This window comes from Mobula birostris, chromosome 1 (assembly GCF_030028105.1).
Source record: "Mobula birostris isolate sMobBir1 chromosome 1, sMobBir1.hap1, whole genome shotgun sequence".
NCBI classification, from domain to species: Eukaryota; Metazoa; Chordata; class Chondrichthyes; order Myliobatiformes; family Myliobatidae; genus Mobula; species Mobula birostris.
In genome coordinates this window covers 87,373,779-87,386,522 of record NC_092370.1, presented here as the reverse complement: position 1 = coordinate 87,386,522, position 12,744 = coordinate 87,373,779, and the positions used below count along the sequence as shown (strand labels likewise).

The window sequence follows — 12,744 nt, the reverse complement described above, 5'->3', positions numbered from 1 at the left end:
AAATATCCAGTAGGTGGTAGTTCTGTGGGCAAAAACACCTTGTTAATGAGAGAGGTCAGAGGAGATTGGCCAGACTGGTTCATACTGACAGTAACTCAAATAACCATGCGTTACAACAGTAGTGTGCAGAAAACTAATCCCTGAACGAACAACACATTGAACCTTGAGTTGCCTGGGTTACAGTGGCAGAAGACCACGAACATGCACTCAGGAGGCACCCAATAAAATGGCCACTGAGTATATACGTTGTCATGTACTATCCCTGAGATTCATATAATTACATTGAAATATACAGAATGATAGTCACTATTCCTAAAATGTCCTCTACTGACACGTCGGCCATCCACCCACTGTCATTGCCTGAGATATGACTACATACAGCTCCATCTCTAGAAGGTCTGTCTGTATGTTGTCTCAGAAACTTCCTTGGAATCATTTACCAAGTATCACCCCTTGGATTAAAGCTATCCCAATCTATATTGGGGATGCAAAAACCCCCACTTTTTAAACCTTTTTTATTGCCCTTACGCCGTTCTGCCATTTGCTTACGTATCTGTTCCTCTAATTCGCACTGATTGTTTGGAGGCCTGGAGGCCCCATCTAAGTGATCACTGCTCTTGTACTGTGTTCTACCCGTACTGGATGATTCTTCCAGGGTATCCTTTCTAACTGCTGCTGACATGTTAACCTCAATCAATGACGTGATTTCCCCTCTATCATGTCTGAAACTTCAGTACCCCAGAACACTGAGCTGCCACTTCTGCCTTTCTCTACGTTCTATGTTCCTTCAACTATCTTTTCAGGTTTGCAGTAACTTCATAATCAGAATCAGAATCATGTTTACTATCACCGGCATGTGATGTGAAATTTGTTAATTTAGCAGCAGCAGTTCAATGCAATACATAATACAGAAGAGAAAAAAATAAAAATAATAATATAATAAATCAATTACAGTATACATATATTGAATAGATTTTTTAAAATGTGCAAAAAAACAGAAATACTGTATATTTAAAAAAAAGTGGGATGGTGTCCAAGAGTTCAAAGTCCATTTAGGGATCGGATGGCAGAGGGGAAGAAGCTGTTCCTGAATCGCCGAGTGTGTGCCGTCAGGCTTCTGTATCTCCTACCTGATGGTAACAGTGAGAAAAGGACATGCTCTGGGTGTTGGAGGCCTTTAATAATGGACGCTGCCTTTCTGAGACACCGCTCCTTGAAGATGTCCTGGGTACTTTGTAGGCTAGTACCCAAGATGGAGCTGACCAGATTTACAATCCTCTGCAGCTTTTTTTGGTCCTGTGCAGTAGCCCCCCCACCCCCAATACCAGACAGTGATGCATCCTGTCAGAATGCTCTCCACAGTATCTTTGTAGAAGTTCTTGATTGTATTTGTTGACATGCCAAATCTCTTCAAACTCCTAAAGAAATATAGCCGCTGTCTTGCCTTCTTTATAACTACATCAATATGTTGGGACCAGGTTAGATCCTCAGAGATCTTGACACCCAGGAACTTGAAACTGTTCACTCTCTCCACGTCTGATCCCTCTATGAGGATTGGTATGTGTTCCTTTGTCTTACCCTTCCTGAAGTCCACAATCAGCTCTTTCGTCTTACTGACGTTGAGTGCCAGGTTGTTGCTGCAGCACCACTCTACTAGTCGGCATATCTCACTCCTGTACGCCCTCTCGTCACCACCTGAGATTCTACCAAAAATGGTTCAGATAACAATTCATCAGCAAATTTCTAGATGGTACTTGAGCTATGCCTAGCCACACAATCATATGCATATAGAGAATAGAGCAAGAAGGCTAAGCTCACACCCCTGAGGTGCGCCAATGTTGTCACCAATCCGGTTAGGAAGTCAAAGAGCTTCAAAAAGATGATCCATGCTCTCAGCTCATTCGCCAGAAGAGGTTTCTTTCTCTTCATCCTGTCCATTTTCTGCTTGATTTACACTGTTAAAGCAATTGATCCATGGATGCTTCATTGATGCCGATAATAACAGGGATAATAATTGACTGCTGTGTGAGGAATAGGCAGCTTCTCTCAGTAGATTTACAGTAAGCACGGGTCTGATAAAAAGCTCTTTGATGACCTCTGCTGGTGGAACAGAAAATAGTTTTCAGCAAATTTGTATTTTGATATTAACATAGAGACTGCTTTGCAAGGGGGTACTCAAGGGTACAATTATATCCCAATTCAGTGGAGCCTTTCTGAGGGTGAATTTTTGACTTCTGCTTGGTGATCCTCTTAGCCTGTGGGTCCACAGGCAAGAAGTGAGATTGATGTAAAATCTATTTTGAGTCAGCATGGACACCGTGAGAAAAATGGCTTCCTTCTGCACTGTGTCTGTGATTCGATGTTTCTCTTTATGCTGCAAATTACTTTCTAGCATTACCCCTGAATTTCTTCTCATTCAGCATGGGAACGGGACCTTGGAACAACCAGGTCCACGACCGCCATTAAACATTCACTTGCATCGATCCTGCACTAATCCATTCTGTTACCCCCACATTCTCGTCATCTGTGTTCCCCAGCCCCACCCAAATTCTCCTGGCAACACATCAGGGCCAGTGAACCTACCAGTCTGCCTGTCTTTGAGATGTGGGAGGAAAGCGGAGCCCCCAGAGGAAACTGGTGGTCACAGGGGGAAGGTGCAGACTCCATACAGAGGGCACTGAAGGTCAGGACTGAACACAGATCACTGGAGCGGAGAGGCAATGATTCTACCAGCCACTGTGCCACCCATCCCACTCAAAGGGAATAGTCTGTTCACTGGAGTCGATCCGATCAGTTCTTACCATCGCTCCTCTCCACTCTAGGTCCCACCACAGACCACAGCTCTGAACCCAGGCTGTAATCTGAGAATCTGTAAAAGAAACAAAGGAGAACTGCATCCAATGCTTTCACGTTGTTAACCATACCCCTCTGTCTGCCAGTATCAAATGAACACAGCTTTTATATATACAGTATATGAAGTGTTTCTCCCTTCCCTGTCCATCACTGAAACGGCGCAGTGTCAGTGGGTCAGCTGTGCTCTGTACTGTAGTGACTCTGTGAAATGTGAGCTTGCATTGCTGGCAGCTGAGGTAGCTTGCTTTCAATATAAGTGAAAATAAATCCCATTTAAAATGCAACAACTTTGGGTTATGAATGAGTGTGAGGCAAGTGTAAATTTTAGGGCAGTCAGTGGCTATCTCTACAATAAGCAAGAGCGAGCATCAGTGCCAGCTACAATGTCCATGAATTGTTGCCGTGTTTTGTCAGTTTATCAGTCACATAGCAGAATCAGATTTATTATCACTGATGTATGACATGAAATTTGTTTGTTTATTGTCTCTTCACTTATCTTCCAATTTATGGTAATTTTATGTCTTTCCTGTGCACTGTTGCTACAAAATAAATTTCATATCAATCAGTGATAATAAACTGACTTGTTGTTTTGTGGAAGCAGTACAGTGCAAAGACATAAAAATACTATAAATTACAAAATAAATAAATAGTGCAGAAATTAAAGGAATAATGAGGTAGTCTTCATGGGTTCCAGCATCTGCAGATATTTTTTTCTTGTTTGTGAGTCTTCATGGGTTCATGGGCTGTTCAGAAATATGATGGCAGAGAAGAAGAAGCTATTTCTGAATCAGCGATTGTGGGTTTTTGGACTCTTCTACTTCCTCCACAATGGTAGCGACAAGAAAACAGTATGTCCCAAATGGTGGGGATCTTTAATGATGGATACCACTTGTCTGAGGCACCACTTTAGAAGATGCCCTCGATGCTCAGGAGAGTTTTGCCCGTGATGGAGCTGGCTAAGTCTACAAACCCCCTGTTGTCTCTTGCAATCCTCGTACAGGAGCCTCCAGACCAACCTGTGCTGCAACCAGTCCAAATGGTGCCACAGTACATCTGCGGAATCTATAGAACACATCTCTGTGTTTAAAATCAATGTAACAAAGTATGTGCTGAAAGTACTCAGCAGCTCAAGCAGCATCTGTGGGAGAGAAAGGAATGTTCGATGTTAAGGGTTGGAACCCTGCATCAGTACTGACAGAGGAGAGGCAAGGTGCCCAGTAAAAAAAAGAAAAGGAGTGGTGAGACCCAACACTCACAACTCTCACCATTTCCCTTCTCTTTGTACTGGCCATCTCACCTCTGCACTCTCAGCCCTAAAGCAGGGTTCCAACCTGAACCACTGACAAGTCCCTTCCTCCCACAGATGCTGCTCAATTCACTAAGCTCCTCCAGCAGATTGTTTGTTGCTCCGTACTTCTGCATCTGCTGTCTCTTGTGTCTTCTTTAAAATCAGCCTGTTTGCTCAGTATTGGCATAATGTAGAACTCTTATGGGAGATAGAAGGTTTTTATTTTATATCTCAGCTGAAGTAGCCTATGAGACTGACTGGGGCTTTGGAGTGAGTAGGTAATACTGGGAATCTGAACCAAATATGAGGAGTGGAAGCGGGGCCTTTCAGTGGTCAAACGAGAGTAAAAAACCTTCACCAGGAATCACACGATCTGCCTTTTTATAGTGATCTTGCATGGCAGCATATAAATATCAGGAATTCTACAGTAACGTTGCCTGGACTCAAAGGCCTGAATTATACGGAGAGATAGGGCAGATCAGGACTTTATTCCTTGGAACACTGGAGACCGAGGAGTGACCTTATAGAGATGGATAAAATCATGAAGGGCAGAAATAGAAGTCTTTTTTTCTCAGGGAAAGAGAACCATAACCACTAAGGTGAAGGTTTAAGGTAAGAGGAGAAAGTCTTAAGGGAACTGAGGGGCATCTTCTTCACCCGTAGTGTGGTGCGTACATAAAATAAACTGCCATAGAAAGTAGTTGAGGCTGATGCCATGATATCTTTTAGAAGATATTTGTGTAATTATATGGATAGGAAAAGTTTACAGAGTTAAGGGCCAAACGCAGAAAAATGACACTAGGTTAAGTGGGAACCTTAGTCAGTGTGGACAAGTTACGGATAAGGGTCTGTTTCTTTGTTGTATTCTCTGTAATTCTTTAAACCAGCTTCAGGGGATCCTTCCTCACTGGTCAAGTGATGAGATTATCCCTCCCAGCCTACAAGGTTAATTTAGTAATAACTCGGTCAGTGTGGGTGGGAGGGGAATCATTCCGACCAGCGCACACCAAATGGCCAAGAGGCCCGTGTGTTAGCCATGCATACTGTCCACTGTAGTTTGTAGTAAAGCATCGATGGCCTCAAGTTTCATGTTGCAGACTTATTTGTTAAAGTAGCATCTTTCTCTTCCTCTTGCTTCAAAATAATTATTTTGTGTGGTACAATAACCTTGCTTAACTTTATAGTTGTAGATGAAAAACTGAGTGTAACTGTGATGTTTTGATTTTCTTTTCCAGCTTCTTAGACCGAATTGACCAAGTGCAGCAGAATGACTATTCCCCATCAGATCAGGTGAGTGAGTGACCATTGCAAGGCCATGACGTAAGAGATGGAATGTTACTTTTAGCCTATAATCTCTGTAGGATTTTGTGGACTGTAGTTGGGTAAATGAAATATTAATCTTGAGAACATCAGGATAAACAACCCTTCCCTCATCTACTTCACTATCCTTCACAGAGCTGTTGTTAGTTGCACCCCAGCCATACATGAACCAACCCTGAATTATATTATTAACACTTCTATATAGCACTCATAAATTGGAAATTGTCAATGTGTTTCCTTTATCGTGAATTTGGTTGGTTGTTTCAAGTTGTGTGTTGGTGAGACTTAAGGACCTGAGATATAGGGAAAGGTTGAAAAGCTTGGGCTTTATTCCCTAAAGTGAGCGGAAATCATAAAGAGTTACATATACAAAATTATCAGGGGTTTAGATAGGATGAATACATGGAGGTTTTTCTCACTGAGACTAGAACTAGAGATCACAGATTGCAGGTGAAAGGTGAAATATTTAAAAGGAATCTGAGGGGGCTTTTCTTCACTCAGAGGGTAGTGTGAGTGTGGAATGAGCCTCCAACAGAAATGGTAGATAAAAGTTCAATTGTAGCATTTGAGAGAATTTTGGATAGGTATATAGATGAGAGGGGTATGGTGCAGATATATGGGACTAGACAGAAAACCAGGCTGGCATGGACGAGATGGGTCAAATGGCCTTTTTCGGTGCTGTAATACTCGATGACTAGTGAATGTTTTCAAGATACAGTAACTACAAATGCTGAAATATTTCAGGTCAATCATCTTTCCTCAGACATAGGTAGTAATTTGTGCATTATGTTTTGAACACAGTTAGTGTGATGAGTTCAGGGAGAATATTTATACGTAGGGAAATACTATCTGGTACACCCGCTATGTGTTCTTACAGGTGGCTATGCCAGAACATAGGCATTTCATCCAGAGTAGGAGATTTTCTATCAGCAATTAAGTTGATGAGAACTGAACAACTCATACAGCAATGGGTAATGGATGTCTCCAGAAAAGATCTGGGCTGCACTGTCCAGTCAGAATGGTTACCACCACAGGCTTAACTGTGACCAATCATTTATAACTTAACAAATACTTTCTGTGAATATTTCCCATTGTTTCCTGTGAAGTTACAATAGATCACTGTAGATTATTGAAGATAATGTATTCCTTATCTCTGCCCTTAAACCGAAGAACTTGCTTTGACTTTTCCTTCAGCATCTCAAACTGACATCAGATATAGCCATATCACCTTCACCAAGATGCTACCCAACTTTCTTGTTGATGTAATAAAGAAGGACCAAAAGGCTAACCAGCTGATAGACTTCTGCCCAGACAAACAACCACACATTTATGTTAATTCTAGATTAATTCTATTTTATTCTCATACACGCTCAACAATTCTCCCAGATTCCTCCATTCACATCCACACTGGGGATTATAAACATACTAGCCTGCACATCTTTCAGATGTCGGAGAAAACTGACACAAGCTCCATGCAACTGCTCTCAAGGTCGGGATTGAACCAGGATCTCTAGTCTTGAGGCAGCAGCTGTGTTAGTGTTTGGTGTGGATTCTCAACAAGGCTTCCCCTGGCATACTGATCAGTACAGTAAAAGCCATTGTGATAGTGGGGCAGAGGTAGGTAGGATCTCAAGGTGGTTCAGCGGCAGTAGTAAAGGATGACGACTGACAGGCAGGATCTACAGGCTCGGCACTGGGTTCCTTTCTTTGAAGTGTCCTTGGTATGTGTCAGTCTTAATGTAAGGAACATGGTTTGCAGAGATAAGAAAATTATTGTGAATTTATGGAGTGAAAACAAGAGACTGCAGTAAGATATCACTGATCAGCTAGATAGTGATTGGGAACAGAGTTTGTGATGGGAGCTAACAAAGATAAACCATGTCTTACCTATCATTAACTGGGTTATTATTATTAATATAGAACATAGAACATTATAGCATAGTACAGCCTCTTCATCCCACAATGTTGTGTTGACCTTTTAGCCTCTACTAAGATCAATTTGACCCTCCCTTCCTACTTAGACCTCTATTCTTCTATCATCCATGTGCCTATCTAAGAGTTTCTTAAATGGCTGTAATGTATCTGCCTCTGCCACCACTCCTGACATGGCGTTTCATTCATCCACCACTGCCTTGAGTAAACGTTCTACCTCAGACATCCCCCTATATTGTCCTCCAATCACCTTAAAATTATGCCAGCTAATATTAGCCATTTTTACCCTGGGAAAATGTCTCTGGCTAGCCACTGTATCTGTGCCTCTTATCATCTTGTACACCTCTGGAAAAAGTCACCTCTCATCCTACTTCGCTCCAAGGAGAAAAGCCCTAGCATGTTCAACCTTTCCTCATATGGCATGCTCCCTACTCCAAACAGTAAATCTCTTCTGCATCCTCCCTAAAGCTTCCAAGTCCTTCCTATTATGAAGCGATCAGAAATGAACACAATATTCAAGTGTGGTCTCTGTTGGGTTTTATAGATTTGCAACTTTACCTCACGGCTCTTGAACTCAATTCCCCCAAATAATGAAGACCAACGCACCTTGCACCTTAACAACTCTATCCAACTGCATGGCAACTTTGAGGAATCTATGGATGTGGATACTGAGATCCCTCTGTTCCTCTGTACTGCCAAGAATCCTGACACTAACCCTGTATTCTGCCCTCAAACTGGACCATCCAAAATGAATCACTTCACCCTTCTCAGCCAAGCTCTGCATCCTGTCAATGTCCCATTGCAGCCTAAAACAACCCTCGATACTGTCCACAACTCTCCTACACATGATTCTTCGTATCATCTGCAAACTATCTGCAACCCTCCATACTATCCACAACTGTACTACACATGATTCTTCGTATCATCTGCAAACCTACAAATCCACCCTTCCACTTCCTCATGTAAGTCTTTATAAATATCACAGAGAGCAGGCGATCACAAAACAGATCCCTGTGGAACACCACTGGTCACTGACCTCCAGGCAGAATATGCTCCACCTACAACCACACTCAACCATCTATGAGCAAACCAATTTTGTATCCTCTCAGCCAAGTTTCCCTGAATCCCATGCCTCCTAACTTTCTGAATGAGCCTACCATGGAAAACCTTAATATAGTCTATTCACACCACATCCACTGCTCTACCTTCATAAATGTGCTTTCTCACACCCTCAAAAAAAAATCAATTAGGCTTGTGAGGCATGACCTGTCCTTCATAAAGCCATACTTGTAAATCCTATCTCTAAAATCTTCTCCAATAATTTGCCCACCACTGAAGTAAAACTCATCCGTAATTCCCAGGATTATTCCTACTCCTTCTTGACCAAAGGAACATTTGGCTCCCTCCAAACATCCGGTGCCATTCCTGTAGCCAGGGGGCAGCAAAGATCATTGCCAAATATATTCATAATTTACATATTATTAATAATTAATATAATTAATATAAGATAATAAGATATAGGAGCAGAACTAGGCCTTCTGGCCTGTCAAATCTGCTTTACCATTTCATCATTGCTGATCCATTTTCTTCTCAGCCCCAATCTCCTACCATCTCCCTGTAACCCTTCATGCCCTGACTAATCAAGAATCTATCAACCTCTGCCTTAAATATACCCAATCACTCGGCCTCCACAGCCACCTGTGGCAAAGAATTCCAATACTTACCACTGTCTGGCTAAAGAAATTCCTCTGCATCTCCATTTAAATGGACGTCCCTCTATTCTGAGGCTGTGTGTCCTCTGATCTTAGTCTCCACCACCATAGGAAACATCCTCTCCATATCCACTCTATCAAGGCCTTTCAACATTTGATAGGTTCCAATGAGGTCTCCCCTCATTCTTCTGAATTCCAATGAGTACAGGCCCAGAAACGTCAAACACTCCTCATGTAATAATCCCGGAATCATTTTTGTGAACCTCCTTTGAATCGAATCTTCTCCAATGTCAGCACATCCTTTCTTAGATAAGGCCCCCAAAATTGTTCACAATACTCAGTGCCTATGTTCCCTCTAAGCTGTGCGCGTATGTGCGCGCACACACGTTTTTCAACCAGCACACAAGGGAAATTAGTGTGCACACAAAAGGTTAGTTACCTAAAATAATGTAGTAATTAATAATTATACTTACTGAAAATAATCTTTTAGCTAAATATTTCTGTTAACTAGTTAGTCAGTTTTTCAAATACCACAATGCACGTCACTAATTTATGTCGCCTCACCTTTCCTGTTCCGGTTTGTACAGCTGCATCATGGCGGCAGCCATCTTTGGCAGACATCGTAAAGTTTACAAAGATCTGTTTCAAATCCTGTAGATAGCTTACTAAGTTTTTATTGAAAACAATATTGATTCACTATGTCGAATTCAAAAGAAGTGAAGGGCGTGAAGCGCAAAAGAACTGCAAATTTGTTTAAAGTTGAATGGCTTAACAAAATAGTAAAAACTGCTACACTGAAAGCTCATGAGGTCATGAACGTTCAGCTACAAGAAATATTTACGTATGATTCAGAAACTGGAGTTATCTGTTTATATTGTCGTGATGCGAAAGTTGCTGGAGAATTTGCTAGTGGAAAGAAGTGGGATGATATTTGGAAACTTGACTTTTTGAAGCATCATTTGGCAAGTAAATCGCATTCGGACGGTGTACAAAAGCTCAGGCGACAGAACCCGTCATTACCCATTACAGGAGTGCTACGCATGTTATGGTTGAGTGCAGATGAGCAAGAGTAAAAACGATCAAACCCAGAGGAGTTCAAAGTTCTCATCGACAGCGTGTTGTTAGCTGTTAAAATGATTACCTCTTTACATCCAGTTCAACACATTAATGAACATATGGAAAAGTATGTTCAACTCCCAGACGGCTAGAAGAAAGGTTTCCTGAAGATGAGGTACAAGAATGGTCAGCTTTTGATTTCTCCGCAATTGCAGATTGTGACTTCGCATTTGGCGATGAACAAGTTAAGGCCTTATGTCTAAAATATCATGATTTTCTAGCTGAAAATACTGTAATAGTTAGACAAAATGATTTCAAATTTTCTGTGCAAGAAAAAAATTAAATCCAAACTGATTTCAAACTTTGCTCAAATGGTGGCATTTGTATTTCAAAATGAACAGTTTTGCGACCTTGCACAGTTGATGGATATTGGGGGAACCTTTCTTGCGTCTAGTGTGGACTGTGAGCGAGGTTTTAGCCTAACGAATCAACTCAAAAACAAGCTAGAAACCGTTTAGGTGAATGTCATTTGGATATGTTAATGAAAATCAAAGGCTATCAATTGGATGGAAGTTCTATTAGTCTAGATAGAGTTAACAAAGAATGGGTAAATGCCAAAGACAGGAGAGAGAAAAAATAACTGAGTGATTTAAATATGTATGTTATTTTGTTGTTATTCTGTGCAGTTTTATGTCAAATATTTTGTAAACATACATAAACTGTGCCATGTGTGCATTCAGTGTGCACATACTTTTGTCACAGGAAAAGAATTTGCACAACGTAAGATTTTTGCATACACTAACTACTAAAAATTAGAGGGATCATTGCTCAGTGCTTGTCAGTGCTTTATAAAGCCTCAACATTACATCCTTGCTTTTATAGTCTCATCGTCTTGAAATGAATACTAACATTGCATTTGCCTTCCTCACCACCAACTCAAACTGCAAATGAACCTTTAGGGAATCCTGCACGAGGACTCCCAAGTCACTTTTCACCTTACTATTAATACTAATAAGATAAATAATATTAATGAAAATTAATCTTGGCTCATCCAGGTGCCAGGCCCTTATTGACAATTATTGTTTTATTATTGTCACTTGTACCAAGTTACAGTAAAAAGCATTTTTGTGCCATCCAGACAGATCATGTCGTGCATAATTACAGTTATGAACCCTGTAGAATTTTCTCTATTTCTGCATTTATATGAGCTAAAATGTGATCAGATCTTTAGTTAAGTCTAAAAACTGGATGAAGATAACCCAATTAAATAACTAACACAAAAAACATTATATTTGATCATTTATTTATTGAGAAACTGATCCAATATTACATGAATTTTATTGGAAAAGGTTTGTGAACCTCTGGGGTAATGCCTTCTACAAAAGCTAGTTGCAGTCATGTGTTCCAATCAATAAGATGAGATTGGAGGTGTGGGCTGTAGAGATGCCCTGTTCAATATTAAAAAAGGACACACAGTCAGGTTACTGACACAGCCTGCTATTCTCAAGAAAGATCTGTTTATGTGCGCCATGCCTCGATCAAAACAATTTTCAGAGGACCTTAGAAGAATTGTAGAGATGCATGAAGCTGGAAAAGGCTACAAAAGCATTTCTAAAGACCTGAGTGTTCATCAATCCACAGTAACAGAAGTTGTCTACAAATGGAGGAAACTCAGTACTGTTGCTATTCTCCTTACAAGTGGGCATCCTACAAAGATCACACTAAGTGCACAATGTGCAATGCTAAAGGCGGTGAAAAAGAACCCAAGGGTAACAGCAAAAGACCTACAGAAATCTTTTGAACTTGCTAAGGTCTCCGTACATGTATCCACTATAAGAGAAACACTGAACAAGAATGGTGTTCAGGGAAGGACATCAGGGAGGAAACCACTGCTCTCTAAAACAAAATATTACTGCATGTCACAAGTTTGCAAAAGACCAGCTGCATGTTCTACAACGCTTCTGGAACAAATGTTTTGTGGATAGATGAGACAAAAGTTGAATGTTTTGGCAGAAGTCCGTCACCTGAAGCTTAGTAGAAGTTAGATAATGCAACATAACAATGACCTGAAAGACAACAGTAATTCAACAACTTCATTGTTTAAAAAGAAGAAAATTTGTTTTGGAATAACTAAGTCCAAGTCCTGAGCTTAATCCTATAGAAATGTTGTGGAAGGACCTGAAGCAAGCAGTTGATGCAAAGGAACCCACCAACATCCCAGAGTTGAAGCAGTTTTGTAAGGAGGAATGGCCAAAAATTCCTCCAAGCTGATGTGCAGGACTGATCAACAGTTACCGGAAACGTTTGGTTGAAGTTATTGCTGTACAAGGGGGTCACACCAGTTACTGAAAGCAAAGGTTCACATACTTTTTCCAACTAATACATGTAATATTGGATCATTTTTCTCAGTAAATAAATGAACAAGTATAAATGGTTTTTGTGTTAATTATTTAATTGGGATCCTTATCTAGTTTTAGGACTTCGGTGAAGATCTGATCACATTTTAGGTCATAGTTATACAGAAATAGAGAAAATTCTAAATGGCTCACAAACGTTCTAGCACCTCTATATATGTAGGTAGTA

The 12,744-nt window shown here is 40.7% G+C and overlaps 1 protein-coding gene across 4 annotated transcripts in view; it reads left to right on the top strand.

The window, feature by feature from the left end:
* Positions 1–12,744, top strand: part of LOC140198013 (guanine nucleotide-binding protein G(s) subunit alpha-like) — a 385,133-nt gene that overhangs the window by 349,406 nt on the left and 22,983 nt on the right. For all 4 annotated transcript variants that reach the window (XM_072258809.1, XM_072258820.1, XM_072258837.1 and 1 more), the window contains exon 6: positions 5,377–5,431. In XM_072258809.1, the coding sequence (XP_072114910.1) occupies positions 5,377–5,431 (55 nt within the window). The remainder of the gene's footprint in view (positions 1–5,376; positions 5,432–12,744) is intronic.